This window comes from Ranitomeya imitator, chromosome 5 (assembly GCF_032444005.1).
Source record: "Ranitomeya imitator isolate aRanImi1 chromosome 5, aRanImi1.pri, whole genome shotgun sequence".
Classification (NCBI taxonomy): domain Eukaryota; kingdom Metazoa; phylum Chordata; class Amphibia; order Anura; family Dendrobatidae; genus Ranitomeya; species Ranitomeya imitator.
Window position 1 is genome coordinate 111,064,877 of NC_091286.1, and position 15,293 is coordinate 111,080,169.

At 45.9% G+C, this 15,293-nt stretch overlaps 1 protein-coding gene across 3 annotated transcripts in view; it reads right to left on the minus strand.

The window, feature by feature from the left end:
- SLC30A6 (solute carrier family 30 member 6) overlaps positions 1 to 14,944 on the minus strand; it is a 64,668-nt gene extending 49,724 nt beyond the window's left edge. Inside the window, exons 1-8 of one of the 3 annotated variants that reach the window (XM_069769046.1) lie at positions 14,911 to 14,944; positions 11,985 to 12,071; positions 8,972 to 9,056; positions 8,798 to 8,840; positions 8,423 to 8,488; positions 4,459 to 4,539; positions 2,462 to 2,497; positions 2,284 to 2,378 (exon numbers count right to left, since the gene is read on the minus strand). In XM_069769046.1, coding sequence (XP_069625147.1) covers positions 2,284 to 2,378; positions 2,462 to 2,497; positions 4,459 to 4,539; positions 8,423 to 8,488; positions 8,798 to 8,840; positions 8,972 to 9,056; positions 11,985 to 12,071; positions 14,911 to 14,913 — 496 coding nt within the window. In that variant the 5' untranslated portion in view covers positions 14,914 to 14,944. Of the gene's footprint in view, positions 1 to 2,283; positions 2,379 to 2,461; positions 2,498 to 4,458; positions 4,540 to 8,422; positions 8,489 to 8,797; positions 8,841 to 8,971; positions 9,057 to 11,984; positions 12,072 to 14,593 lie in introns of those variants that run through there. The other 2 variants (XM_069769047.1, XM_069769048.1) reach the window with 2 other exon arrangements.
- Positions 14,945 to 15,293: the final 349 nt, after the last annotated feature.

The following is a 15,293-nucleotide window of genomic DNA, read 5'->3' on the forward strand; positions in this document are numbered from 1 at the left end:
TAGATGAAGAAGAAGTAGGGGGGCAAGAGCGGCCCCCTTTAGAGGTAGACATTTTGAGGGACCCTGAAGATGCCAGTGGGTTAGGGGACAGTGGGCAGAGGGGGGTGTCAGTCTGCAGTGCAGCTACTCACGGACCCGGTCCTGGGAGATGTCCCACTTGTCGATGAAGTGCCCTGAGGAGCTGAATTCAGCGCAGATAGAGCTGCCCACAGAGGATGCGTACGAAGGTGCGGGTGCGCTTGCGAGGGCTGGTGCTGCTGCCGGTACAAAGCGGTGCTCACACCAGACGAGTGTCCCAGGAGGAAGGGGGCGGAGCCAGACGCAGGGGCGCCGGTAGGCAGGGCACAGTAAGTCGGGTGGGAAAAAGCCCGCCCGCAGAGCCGGAAGTGAGGGGCCCGAAAACCGGAAGTAGGCCCCGACAGAAGCCGGGGCCTAAATTAGGGGCCGGCGGCCGAGGAAAGGAGCCAAGGCGCCGGAATAGAGCGCCCTAAGAGACAGCTAGCGGCGCGGTCGCCCACCAGGCTGCGCCGCTGAGGGGCGCCCAGAGAAAGACCTCCCGCGGCGCCGGGGCAGAGCGCCGCAGGGAGAAGCGGCGCGACAGCCTGCAGGGCTGCCGCGCTGTGGATGGTGCCCCATGAAGAGCCGCAGCACCGAGTGGTGCGCCGCAGGGGGGAACGTATGGCAGCCCAACGTGCAGGCATACAGAAGAACGGCGCAGCAGCCTGTAAGGGCCCAGCGCCGGAAAGAAGGCAGAGGGCCCCCGTATCTGAATTGGGGGAAGCGGTGCTGTGGGGGAAGAAAGCGCACCTACGGATGTCGCAGCACGACACAACAATCCCGGCCGCGTCACTGTATGGACGCATCATGGTGTTGACAGGTATGAAAGGAGGCTGGGAGCCCCTGACAAGACCCCCCCCCTATAAAAGATGTGGGATGGGACTGGGGAAAATACTCACCTAAAACATCCCACGCCGAAACTAACCTGACAGGAAGGGTATGAGACGTCCAGGGAGCTGATGGACGTCCTCGTCTCCGCAACCGACAGGCTCTGGTGGGCGAGTGGGTGGGGGACGGAGCCAGGACCGGACTTCTGAGCACGCTTGTGTGCTAGGATCTTGGTCCTGGAGAGGGATCTATGAGGATACGGGGTGGCAGTACACGCCGTACTCATAGTCCGCTTGTGGGACTACAGGTGTGACTGCTCACCCTGTATCCCTCCGGAAAAACCTGAAAAGAAACGACGCACATTGAGGTAGATAAGGGTCTAATGAAAGACCCGTGTCCACCTCCTACTGACACTAAGCTAAAACTGAAGAGTATAATGCCAGTCGGTGGGGTGTACACTGCAGAGGAGGAGCTAACTTTTTTATTTGCATAGTGTCAGCCTCCTAGTGGCAGCAGCATACACCCATGGTTCCTGTGTCCCCCAATGAGAGGCGATAAAGAAAAGCCCCCGATGTTACCTTAAAGAGGAGAAAAAGACGTTAGATTATACTCACCCAGGGGCGGTCCCGCTGCTGGTCCGGTCGGATGGGTGTCTCTGGTCCGCTGCGGTGCCTCCCATCTTCATTCCAAGACGTCCTCTTCTAATCTTCAGCCACGGCTCCGGCGCAGGCGTACTTTGTCTGCCCTGTTGAGGGCAGAACAAAGTACTGCAGTGCGCAGGCGCCGGAAAGGTCAGAGAGGCCCGGCGCCTGCGCACTGCAGTACTTTGCTCTGCCCTCAACAGGGCAGACAAAGTACGCCTGCGCCGGAGCCGCGGCGTGAAGACCAGAAGAGGACGTCTTGGTATGAAGATGGGAGGCGCCGCAGCGGACCAGAGACACCCATCCGACCGGACCAGCAGCGGGACCGCCCCTGGGTGAGTATAATCTAACGTTTTTTTCTCCTCTTTAAGGTAACATCGGGGGCTTATCTACAGCATTACAGAATGCTGTAGATAAGTCCCTGATGCCGGTGGGCTTACCTCACCCGTGATTTTCGGGGTGACAGGTTCCCTTTAATGAGGTATTCCCCCCTAAGAGCTTTCTTCTAGGGGACACCAACACCAAAATACAGGGCTGCATGGAGCATTTTACTGCAGCACCGATGATGGGCAGTCTACCGATTTAGTCCGGGTTTCTTTATAAACCTAGATGGATATAAATCCAAAAGACTGACCACACGCATACAAAAGTCATCTTTACGCCTGAGCATATGATTGAAGATTGCACAACCTCCCTTTTTAACTCCAGTAGTTCAGAGACGCTCAGAAGAAAACTGGACGTAGTAACATAAACTTACCTTCCGAAACATACACAAACGGCTTATTCCTAACTGAAAGCATAGTGAACAGATTGAAAAACAGAGCCACGAATGTTCCCACAAGTAGACGACCCCTGAAGAACAGAAAAAGAACATCGTAAAAGCTATACTTTACAGCGGTACCAACGTGAGAAAACAAAGAAGGAAAATCACTTACGTGTGGATCTCTGGTTGCTCCAAAAATCTTTCCGCACTGGAGAAAAAAAAAAAGAAAAATCTATTGAACAATTGTGGATGATTCTTGACTCATGCACTAAAATGATCATTGTGCCTTTAGAGAGAACAACAGGAATAGGAGGTAGATAGTCTATACACGAGATCGCCGTCACCCCTCAGTATTGATCTTGTGTCCCCCAAAAGGACAATAAAGATGCTGCTGCTGCTGGATAAATGCTGCATGCTTATCCCACCATGGAAAGAAAAAAGAAATAATAATCAGACTGGATAATGTAATATCTGATCATGGTTTATTCACAACGTTGCACATTAGACTGTAGTCAGGTCGGGACATACGGGTTCTACCAATGAACGTCTGCGGAGTATGGACAGCCGCACTCTCACAAGTCGACAGAAATACGGTTTGTGTTTCCACCTCCATATTTATGCTCATACCGATTTTAGGGCCGGCGTGTCCCTGTTCTTCAAAGATTCTCAGGTACATTTTCTGCCGGGCCAAATACAGTTTAAGGCTGCCGTCACACTAGCAGTATTTGGTCAGTATTTTACATCAGTATTTGTAAGCCAAAACCAGGAGTGGAACAATTAGAGGAAAAGTATAATAGAAACATATGCTCCACTTCTGTATTTATCACCCACTCCTGGTTTTGGCTGACAAATACTGATGTAAAATACTGACCAAATACTGACTGTGACAGCAGCCTAAGGGTCTGTGAACTCGGTGCAGTTTTGTCACTTTTTTTTCTACGCAGATTTTTTTTTTCCACAAAACCTGAAGGATTTCCTAGTGCCAGCAAGATTCCTGGAGCCTCATGGACACACTGCCCCCGATAGGTGACAATCCTGTATAGGTGGGATGTAAACTGTTGTTGACAACTTGCTGCATCAGCCACGATCAGTGTTGGCAGCGACTATGGTTGTTTAACCCCTTAAATGCTGCTGTCAATAGTGACTACGGCATCTAGATGGTTAACCCCATCAGCACCCTGAGATCTTGACCGTGTGGCCCTGATGTTTGCTGTGGCAGTTCACGACCAAATATCAGCTATAGTCTCCCGGCTATAGCGGCCTGGTCAAAAATTATCAAAATTTAGGTGTCAAAAATAAAACGCTTTCATTCCTGTTATGCCGCTTTGCATTAATTCCTGAAAAGCACCTGAAGGGTTAATAAACTACCTGAAAGCAATTGTGAATATGTTGAGGGGCGATGTTTTTAAAATGGTGTATCACGAAAAAACAATCTGAAAATCAATAGGATAGGTTAAAGCGTTTCAGAGTTATTACCACATGAAGTGACTCTGGTCAGGTTTTAAAAAGTTGGCTATGTCACTAAAGGGTTAAAAGGGGTTGTCCAGTTAAGACAGGTTATCACTACTGATGAGCGAGCATGGTCAGATAAGGTATTATCTGAGCATGCTCGTGTACTAACCAAGTGTCTTCAGCGTGCTCGAAAAATATGTTTGAGTCCCCGCGGCTCCATGTCTCGCTGCTTTTCAACAGCCGCAACACATGCTGGGATTACCTAACAAACAGGCTATCCCCGCATGTGTTGCGTCTGTTGATCAGGGGACTTGAACTTATTCGAGCACGCCGAAGACACTCTGATAGCACACGACCGTGGATAACACCATGGCCAAGCACGTTTGCTCATCACGAGTTATCAGCCATCCATGGGATAAGTTATAACTAGATTGTCGGCAGATCAGGTGGGATTCCCTACTGCCGCTCCATTCATTCTCTATAAGGCTGGCAGAAAAAGCCGAGCACAGCACTCAGCAGCCCCACTGGGAATTAATGGAGGGCAGACTGAGCATGTGCACTGCTGCTCCAAGAGCGGTCAGAATGATCATAATTATTTCTATTAACCTCAAGTTGAACCCTGTTGATAAATTAATAAGGAACAGTATTTATCATCATTTATCATGTGATTTAATGTTGCTGGGGTCCGGACTGAGAGTCTACATTCGGGGCATATACCTCTCTTTCAGTATGAAGAGCGCCCCCAGCTGTGCCAGGACTGTGGATGCGAACACTGATAACACTTCAAACCTTTCAAATCTAAAAAAAACAAAAACAAACAAATTATTTAAATAACATAGAAAACACTTCAATTCACTAATTATTATTAAAACAAAAGGGGGCGATAGGTTTTTTGTGATCGTTTACGTTCTTGTTCTGGTTTACTGGATTAACCCCTTTCTGCCATCGGACGGAATAGTACGTCTGATGGCAGAATCCCCCGCTTTAACAATGAGCCCGCATCAAAGCCGGAATATGTCAGTTGTTTTGAACAGCTGACATGTGTCCGCAATAGGCGCGGGTGGAATCGCGGAATCCGTGCCGGTAATGAGCGCACCAGTGACCCTGTCACATGATTGGGGGTCATCGGTGCGTCGCCATGACAACCAGAGGTTGTTAATGCCGGATTGCTATGAGCGACACCCTGTGGTCGTCGCTCATAGCAATGCTGTAATTCTACTATATAGGGGAGTTCTGAGCATTACCTCTATGTAGCAGAGCCGATAAGGCTATGCCAGCTTCTAGCCTCCCATGGAGGCTATTGAAGCATGCCAAAATAAAAAAAGGTTTTAAAAAAAAAAATATGAAAAAAAAATTATAAAAGTTTAACCCCTTCAATGACCTTGGGATTTTTCGTTTTTCCGTGTTCGTTTTTCACTCCCCTCCTTCCCAGAGACATAACTTTTTTATTTTTCCGTCAATTTGGCCATGTGAGGGCTTATTTTTTGCGGGACGAGTTGTACTTTTGAACGACATCATTGGTTTTACCATGTCGTGTACTAGAAAACGGGAAAAAAAATTCCAAGTGCGGTGAAATTGCAAAAAAAGTGCAGTCCCACACTTGTTTTTTGTTTGGCTTTTTTGCTAGGTTCACTAAATGCTAAAACTGACCTGCCATTATGATTCTCCAGGTCATTACGAGTTCATAGACACCTAACATGACTAGGTTATTTTTTACCTAAGTGATGAAAAAAAATTCCAAACTTTGCTAAAAAAAAAAAAAAAAAAAAATTTGCGCCATTTTCCGATACTCGTAGCATTTCCATTTTTCATGATCTGGGGTCGGTTGAGGGCTTATTTTTTGCGTGCCGAGATGACGTTTTTAATGATAACATTTTGGTGCAGATACGTTCTTTTGATCGCCCGTTATTGCATTTTAATGCAATGTTGCGGCGACCAAAAAAACGTAATTCTGGAGTTTCTAATTTTTTTCTCGCTACGCCGTTTAGCGATCAGATTAATGCTTTTTTTTTAATTGATAGATCGGGCGATTCTGAACGCGGTGATACCAAATATGTGTAGATTTGATTTTTTTTTATTATTTTGATTGGGGCGAAAGGGGGGTGATTTAAACTTTTATATTTTTTTATTTTTTTAACTTTTTTTTTTTTTACTTTTGCCATGCTTCAATAGCCTCCATGAGAGGCTAGAAGCAGGCACAGCAGGATCGCCTCTGCTACATAGCAGCGATCTGCTGTTCGCTGCTATGTATCAGAAATGCAGGTGTGCTGTGAGCGCCGACCACAGGGTGGCGCTCACAGCAACCGGCGATCAGTAACCATAGAGGTCTCAAGGACCTCTATGGTTACAATGGAGAAGCATTGCCGACCTCCGATCATGTGACGGGGGTCGGCGATGCCGTCATTTCCGGCCGCCCGGCCGGATGCGGTAGTTAAATGCTGCTGTCTGCGTTTGACAGCGGCATTTAACTAGTTAATAGGTGCGGGTAGATCGCGATTCTGCCCGCGCCTATTACGGGCACATGTCAGCTGTTCAAAACAGCTGACATGTCCCGGCTTTGATGCGGGCTCACCGCGGAGCCCTGCATCAAAGCAGGGGATCTGACCTTGGACGTACTATCCCGTCCGAGGTCAGAAAGGGGTTAAATCACCCGCCCCATTCAAAATAAAATTTAAAAAAAAAAAAAAATCAAACCTACACAAATTTGGTATTTTTTGTATTGCATGTATCTGCTTTTTACTTGTTCACAATTAATGATATGCTTTCACCTGATGGTGGGTGGGACAAGGGCAATGGTTGCTTATAAATATTCTGTGAGATTTGTCCTACATATGACCTGTTGAAGCGAAATGTAAGCGTGAAATGATTGTCGTCTGTATTTGCTCCACTGTTTTATCTGCCTGCTGTTGGTATGATGATGCCACAATAAAGGATTTTGTTGCACGGGACGATATGTGCCAATCCGCTTTCTTCTTTATGGACATACAGTACAGACCAAAAGTTTGGACACACCTTCTCATTTAAAGATTTTTTTGTATTTTCATGAATATGAAAATTGTACATTCACACTGAAGGCATCAAAACTATGAATTAACACATGTGGGATTATATACTTAACAAAAAAGTGTGAAACAAACAAAATTATGTCTTATATTCTAGGATCTTCAAAGTAGCCACCTTTTGCTTTGACTGCTTTGCACACTCTTGGCATTCTCTTGATGAGCTTCAAAAGGTAGTCACCGGGAATTGTCTTCCAACAATCTTGAAGGAGTTCCCAGAGATGCTTAGCACTTGTTGGCCCTTCACTCTGCGGTCCAGCTCACCCCAGGTCTGGTGACTGTGGAGGCCAGGTCTGGCGTAGCACCCCATCACTCTCCTTCTTGGTCAAATAGCCCTTACACAGCCTGGATATATGTTTGGGGTCATTGTCCTGTTGAAAAATAAATGCTGGTCCAACTAAACGCAAACCGGATGGAATAGCATGCCGCTGTAAGATGCTGTGGTAGCCATGCTGGTTCAGTATGCCTTCAATTTTGAATAAATCCCCATCAGTTTCACCAGCAAAGCCCCCCACACCATCACACCTCCTCCTCCATGCTTCACGGTGGGAACCAGGCATGATGCCTTCAGTGTGAATGTACAATTTTCATAGTCATGAAAACACAGAAAAATCTTTAAATGAGAAGGTGTGTCCAAACTTTTGGTCTGTACTGCACATATTTGGTATTGCCGTGTTCAGAATCGCCTGATCTCTCAATAAAAAAATATTAACCTGATCGCTAAACGGCGTAGCGAGAAAAAAAGTCAAAACACCAGAATTAGGTTTCTTTGGTCGCCGCGACCTTGCATTAAAATACAATAATGTGCGATCAAATCTGTACTTAAACGGTATGATTAACAACGTCAGCTCGGCACGCAAAAAATAAGCCCTCACCGGACCCCAGATCACGAAAAATGGTGACGCTACGGAACGGAAAATTGCACAATTTTTATTTATTTTTTTTATCAAAGTTTGGAAATTTTTTTTCGCCACTTAGATAAAAAAGGACCTAGACATATTTGGTGTCTATGAACTCGTAATGACCTGGAGAATCATAATGGCAGGTCAGATTTAGCATTTTGTGAACATAGTAAAAAAGCCAAACAAAAAACCAGTGTGGGATTGCATTTTTTTTTTGTTGCAATTTCACCGCACTGGGAATTTTTTTTCCCATTTTGTAGTACAAGACATGGTAAAACCAATGGTGTTCAAAAGTACAACTCGCCCAGCATAAAATAAGCCCTCAAGTGGCCATATTGACAGAAAAATAAAAAAAGTTATGGTTCTGGGAAGGAGGGGAGCGAAAAACGAAACCGCAAAACGCTCCAGGGGTTAAGGGGTTAATAAAGGTTTTTCTGACCAGCAAACATCTGTTCTCACATGAGGTGCATGTGGCAGCGGCAGAACATTCATGTCGCAGTTTTACAAGATACACATTAAGTGCTGACAAAAATTCAGATGTTAGAGGACTGGGCCCTCCAGCTATCACTGGCCCAAGGGGGTCTCTTCCACCACTCACTAGCAATTTTACGATTTGTTATCGGATCGCATTCGTCCGATTTATTCACAAGTGTGAGCGCGCCCTTAGCTGGATTTAAACCCAGAATAACAACACGCAAAGAACATGCGAGCGCTACGTACCCAAAAGAATATGTTGGACTTTGTTTTTTCACCATTACCCAATAGCTTATCAAACACGTTATTAAACTGCGAAAATAAAGGCAGAAAATAGTGTAAGGGTTAACGCAAAGTAATGAGCACATAGAGGAAGCAGTCGCCATTAATGACATTGCTGGGCAGATGGAACAAGAGGACGGATCGGCCCTTTATACGACGTGTAGATCTCAGCAATATTCATAGATGGAAATAATATCCGGCATCTGGGACAAGGGGACATGACATTCGGCACAGCCAATTCATTGCTCCAAATACCAGCCGGGGACATTTTTGATGTTATTATTTTCACCATATGCTAAATTACATAATAAACAAAGGTAGAGCTCATCACAAGCTTACCTGAAGAGGTCAAAAATGGTAAGGTAGGTATAAGCGGTTAAAGCTGGAAAAGAAAAACAACGCGTCACATTGCTGGTAAAGTTCTGAGACAGCGATGGCCTTCTTATAACTCACACTGGAGACAGGAGACACGCAGCGCCCGACACCAACGATCCTCTCCATGGAGTTACCTACCCATACTGTTCGTAGAGCTGCACCACGTCAGCAGGAAGCCCGTGCAAACCACGTTTATGGCACCAAACAGCAAGATCTTCCATGACTGCCAACAGAAAGCCCAGAGTCATTCATACAGAATGGAGCAATATGGCTGCGCTCACCGACTGTCCTAGATGAGCCGCGCCACGGCTGGAGCTTTAGATAACAATGAATGCTTTCTGCACAGATAGTTTTTATGTTGTTGTTCCTTTGTTTCCTAAATGCAGAGTCGAGCAGCTTTCTGACTAGTCTTTATTAACTCCTCGGTGTATATGAACACGTAGAATGTAAGTCTGCAAGGACAGGGTCCTCTCCCCTCTGCACCAGTCTCATTGTAAATTTGTTTACTGTTAACCTATATCTATAACCCTGGGCTACATCAGATAGGGATTATATACATTAGGTAGGACTGCTCTATATTTTGGTATACCTTGACGATTGGTGGAGCAGCTTAGTATACATTTTTTTGCAAAAAAAAAACGTATCAACTAAATACCCTGTTTTTTCCATCTTTTGACTAGCACTTGCTTATTACTGTGATTTTTTTTACAACAGTATTTTTTACCTCACTGTGCTCTTTTGTGTCTTCAAGTTTCTTGGTGGTGTGTGAACAGGTTCCTACAGACTTGTTCATTGTGCAAATAGCCCATGTGTTTCTGGTTCTGTAATTGTTCTCTTGTTTCTACAAGACTATGGAGTCCATCACTCCTTATGGGTCATTTGCATCAAAGCTGTTCCATCCAGCATGTCCACATGAAAATTCCCTCTCTGAACCCTGCTTATACAGGTACTATACAGATGATCAGGCTTTTAAATACATCAGATAGGTATTATATACATTAGTTAGGACTGCTCTATATGGGTATACCTTGACGATTGGTGGAGCAGCTTAGTATACATTTTTTTGCAAAAAACGTATCAACTAAATACCCTGTTTTTTCCATCTTTTGACTAGCACTTGCTTATTACTGTGATTTTTTTACAACAGAGTATTTTTGACCTCACTGTGCTCTTTTGTGTCTTCTATATCTATAACCCTGTACGTAAGCCCCTTTTCTCATGTACAGCACCATGGAATTAATGGTACTATAAAAATAATAATAATAATAATAATAATAATAATAATAATAATAATATGAACGTAACTGTAGTGTGCACCACAAGTGAGAGATGCCGGCTGCTGTTTAACCATTTAGATGTCACTGTCTATCACCAACAGCGGCATTTCAATGGAGCGATTGCCGATGCATGCCAGCTCCTCAGGAAGTGACTGTGGGTGTCGATGGGTTACTCTGATGACTCCCATTATTGCCACCTTGGTACCAAAGGTTGAGCTGTGTAGATGACCATCACTGACACTATATACTGCAAAACATCTGTACTCCAGTATGTAGAGCAAATCGAACAAGTCTCCAAAGGGAATGAATGAAAGAGTCAGTCAAGCAGGAGGAAGCGGCGCTGGTCAGGGAATAGAGCTGGAGTGACAGAGGCTTTAGATCTACAGTAGCTCTTCAGCTTTACTTACAGATCAATTTAAACGCGGATTTCTCAGTAACCAAGGAAGGCCATGTACAGGTATTGCTGGACTTGTCTTTGAAAGATCTACATGGACATATAAATACTTTGGGGGGGTTGAAATCCAGCAGCCAGATTCCCTTTAAAGAGTTACAAGGAGGTGGCTCAGTGGTTAGCACCACAGTCCTGCAGCACTGTGGTACAGGGTTCAAATCCCACCAAGGACAACATCTGCAAGGAGTTTGTATGTTCTCCCCGTGTTTACTCCAAACTCATACTGATAGGGAATCTAGCTTGTGAGCCCAAATGGGGACAGCGATGATGTGTGTACAGAACTGCAGAATATGATGGTGCCATATAAGCAAAGCCCCAACTTACTCCGTCATTATCCCGCCTGCTACTAGATGTGATAGTCAGGTTTTCTGTACAGTGGAGTGCAGCCTCTTGTGCCATCTAGTGGCCAATGTGAAAACTACAATGTTCACAAGATATAATAATGGATAGAAAACAAACCACAGCAACTGAGGAATAGGCATTGTGCAAAAAGCAGATACACAGAAACAGGACATCAAGGCTTATAGAATAAGCGTGCACTTTTGACATAAGCTTGTGTGAACTCATTTTTAATAAAAGTCGACCAGATGAAAAGTTTTTATAGCCAAAAGAGAAGCCCATACATCTCGACTGCGGTGGGCTCTGTAGGGCTTACATGCCAGTCATTATATAATGGCCCAAAACACTCTTACATCACAGCACCACAGAATCTGGAATGTGTGACCATAGGGAAAGTATAAAGTAACAGTTTTCGTCCAATTCATCACTTTGCGCCACAAATCTGGCATAAAATTGTTCCACAGTTTCTATACAAGACACAGTGGTGCACAAATTCTGCAGATCTTGGTGGTTTTATGCCAGGTATGCCAGGTCCCCCAAATATGCAATGTTTAAAAAGAGGATCCTGTCCATAATCCACCTCTGTAAGATGATCTGTCCTGGTGTACAAAAACATATGGGGACAGTTAATATGATTGTTCGGTCCAAATATTATTTTTTATTAGTATTATAGCGCCATTTATTCCATAGCGCTTTACATGTGAGGAGGGGTATATATAATAAAAACAGGTACAATAATCTTGAAAAATGCAAGTCACGACTGGTACAGGAGGAGAGAAGACCCTGCCCGCGAGGGCTCACAATCTACAAGGGATGGGTGAGGATACAGTAGGTGAGGGCAGAGCTGGTCGTGCAGCGGTTTGGTCGATCGGTGGTTACTGCAGGTTGTACACCATATTGTCCGCGGCACATTTCCGTGTGACAAGAGTGACTTTTATGTTGCCCTAACTGACCCAATGGTGAACACACAAAATACTGACGGCCCAGCAGCATATCTACATGGGCTAATAAATGGAAACGAGCTGTCTTGTGACTCCTTAGCCAATTACCAGGCCGTATAATTGGGCCCTTAGTAGCTACTTACCCTCCGGTCAGATGTCACTAGTCGAAATTCTTGCGTTAATTTGCCCAAAAGTGATCGCTGTGTCTTCCGGAAAAGATGTATGGTCCCCTTAAATGAAAGAAAAAGGCATTTAAGTGTCTTCTTACTGGGCCAAGACATAGAAAAAAGGCGGCTGTATGAACTCCTTAAGGCTATGTGCACACGTTGCAGATTTGCCTGTGGAATTTTCTGTGCAGATTCTGCATCTCTTGGCAGAAAACGCAGGTCAGAATCTGCGCCTTTTTTTGGCCTGTGCACACGTTGCAGATTTTTGTGCAGATTTCTTCCTTTTTTTTACCCCTGCAGATTTCTATTATGGAATGGGTGCAGAAACGCAGCAGTTCTGCACAAAGAAGTGACATGGTCCTTTTTTTTTTTTTAATCTGCTGCGTTTTCTGTGCAGATTTTTCTGCACCATTAGCACAGCATTTTCTTTTTGCCATTGATTTACATTGTACTGGAAATCAATTGCAGATCTGCAGCGTTTCATGTTACATGTGTCAGAAAATGGAGACACTAAATTTTATTTTACAAACTTTGGAATTTTTTTTACACCACTTAAAGGGAAGCGGACAGCTGAGTGATCCACGGGCGGCATGTGGCAGGCACATATGTGATCACAAGTGGTTTCTCTCAAATGCTGGAAAGTTTCAGAGTAAAACCTATTGGGCTGCAGTCACCCAGCTCCGATCCATGCCGCTTTTAGGCTATGTGCACACGTCCGGAATTGCAGCGGAAATTTCCGTGGCAATTCTGGAACTCCCTGCCGCGGGAAATACGCATACGGAAATGGCATGCGTATTCTTGCTAAACACTAGCGTTTTACAAGTGTAATTAGCTTGCAGAACTGCTCGCGTTTTCCAAGCGATCTGCCGCATAGCTTGGAAAACTGATGTGAAGTGTGACCAACTTTTTACTATTGATGCTGCCTATGCAGCATTAATAGTAAAAGATAAAGTGTTAAAAATAGTAAAAAAAAATAAATAAATAAAATGGTTATTCTCACCGACGGCCCCCGATCTCCTCAGCGGTGCACGCGGCGGCTTCTGTTCCTATGGATGCTGTGCGCGAAGACCTTTGTGACGTCACGGTCACAAGACCGCGACGTCTTCCCAGGTCCTTCGCGCAAAGCATCCATAGGAACAGAAGCCGCCGCGTGCACCGCTGAGAGGCAGGAGGACTCCAGGGGCCATTAGAAGGTGAGTATATCACTGTTTTTTATTTTAATTTTTTATTTTTTTTTTTTTTTAACAGGGGGATGGTGCCCAGTCCGTGGAGGAGAGTCTGGGTACCATCCGCACATGAAGCGCTCACTTTACCCATTGTGGGCACAGCCTCATGCAGGAAGTAAGCGGATCAATGCATTCCTATGTGTGTGGAATCCCCGCAATATTAATGAGCATGCTGCGTTTTTTTTCCAGAATGCGTTTCCACTCCGGAAAAAAAACGCAGCATGTGCACAAAAATTGAGGATTGCATTCTAATAATAGGATGCATATGGGTGCGTTTTTTTCCCCCGCGGTTTTATAGCGAAAAAAACGCAAAAAATCCGGAACGTGAGCACACAGCCTAAAGATCACATATCAGGAACAACACAACCATAAGATTCAGGAGAACAGCGGCATTTACAGCAGGTTCGGGCTAAAAAAGACATTTATGGTAAGTCTCTCTAACACGTGATCTGCACATATTGCTGCAGGGCGTTTTCGCTGTGATTTACTGAAATGATGAAGTGCAGCAGGTTTCTGCTATAAATCCTGGAATAACCAGACCGGGGCGACATTATGAACCCATCGTCAAACTGAAGGGACGTTATACTATTGGTGCAACCTGTGCGGCCGCCCAGGGGCCCAAGAGGTAAGGGGGCCACTAATCTCCAAAGTGGGCCTGTGCATTATGAGGAGCTATTAGACTGCCAAGGGCCCATACGCTGTTCTTGCACTGGGCCCCTCAGTCTGTGCCCGCCAGTGATAGGAGAGCATATGCTGCGACTCCTGACAAACACGGCACGGCCGCCTTCTCCCTGCGATTATCGCCATCTCACCCTACACAGAGCAGACGGGCAGGGTTACTGCAGATCACCGTCATTATCGCACTCTAGAGAGACGAGAATTAATGAACGGATTCAACACAACCCCTGATGTTTCACTATTAAAGGTCACTAGTAAAAACAAGGAGAGGTGATAACTTTCTGGTGAACGAGGGTCTGACCGCTGGGATCGGCAGAAGCTGAACCTTCCTCCCTGTCAGGATGGAGCAGCAGCGCACTCCACCACAGCTCCATTCATTCTCTGCTGATCAGTGCACGTCCCACTGATCGACTCTGGATTGCTGCCAACGTGTTACCGGAGCGCCCCTTACTGCGGCATTGCTAGGACACGCAGGACTGTGTGAATTGCGCTGGTGAATGGCGGGCGGAGTGCGGCTGAAATCTGTAGTGGTATAGTGACCCCCACTTGGATACATGATGGGATCTTCGGCAGGGGTGTGAGAGGAGGCTGCGGAGCTGCACAGAGAGCTCCCCACATGCAAAACTGCACCTGATCAGACATCACAGTGTATTAAAGGGGATGTGCCAGTAAATAACTCACCTGACCCCTGTTATGTGCTGGGGAACGCTCTGGAGGACCCCCATGCACTATGAGCCCTCCAATATATGCCCCGGGCCACAGCACTGCTTCACACCATAAAGGGCATCACAGGTGGATCTGTCACCATAATAGGTGGCCTTTAAGTGCCACTGACAACCACGATGGAGTTAAAGGGGAAGTCCATGCCATGTGACACCTGCATTCTAGGTCTGAGGACACGGAGCGGTCACAGCTACAACTGTATATCGCGACATGCCGACACTCGCCCGCATCAGCTCCCGACATCCCAGCTACGTACCAGGATACACAGCACTCACCATGTTTAGGAACCCGGGGCCGGAAGAGCCACTGACCGGGGGGCGGAACATGTTGGCATGGAGACCGGCTTCTCATTCATTGGTTGGTTGGAGGGAGTGCGTTACGTCAGAGTCCAGTCACGTGCCTATTTTACCTACGTGGCCGGAAGCCATCTTTACTTTGGGAAAGTTACTAATCCAGTGTGCAATAATAAGAATCGCCAGTAGGGGTCAGCAGTGGACCGAGGAGGCAGAGAGTGGCGCGTGTTTGCTGGCCCGTGGTCGCCTTCTGGCTACTTAGTCTGCCCTAGTGCTCCTCAGTATTGGCTGGTTCTAAATTATTGGGCCAGGTTTATGTGTCCTAGAGTCTGAGAATGAAAATAGGAAAGCAAAATCCCCCAATA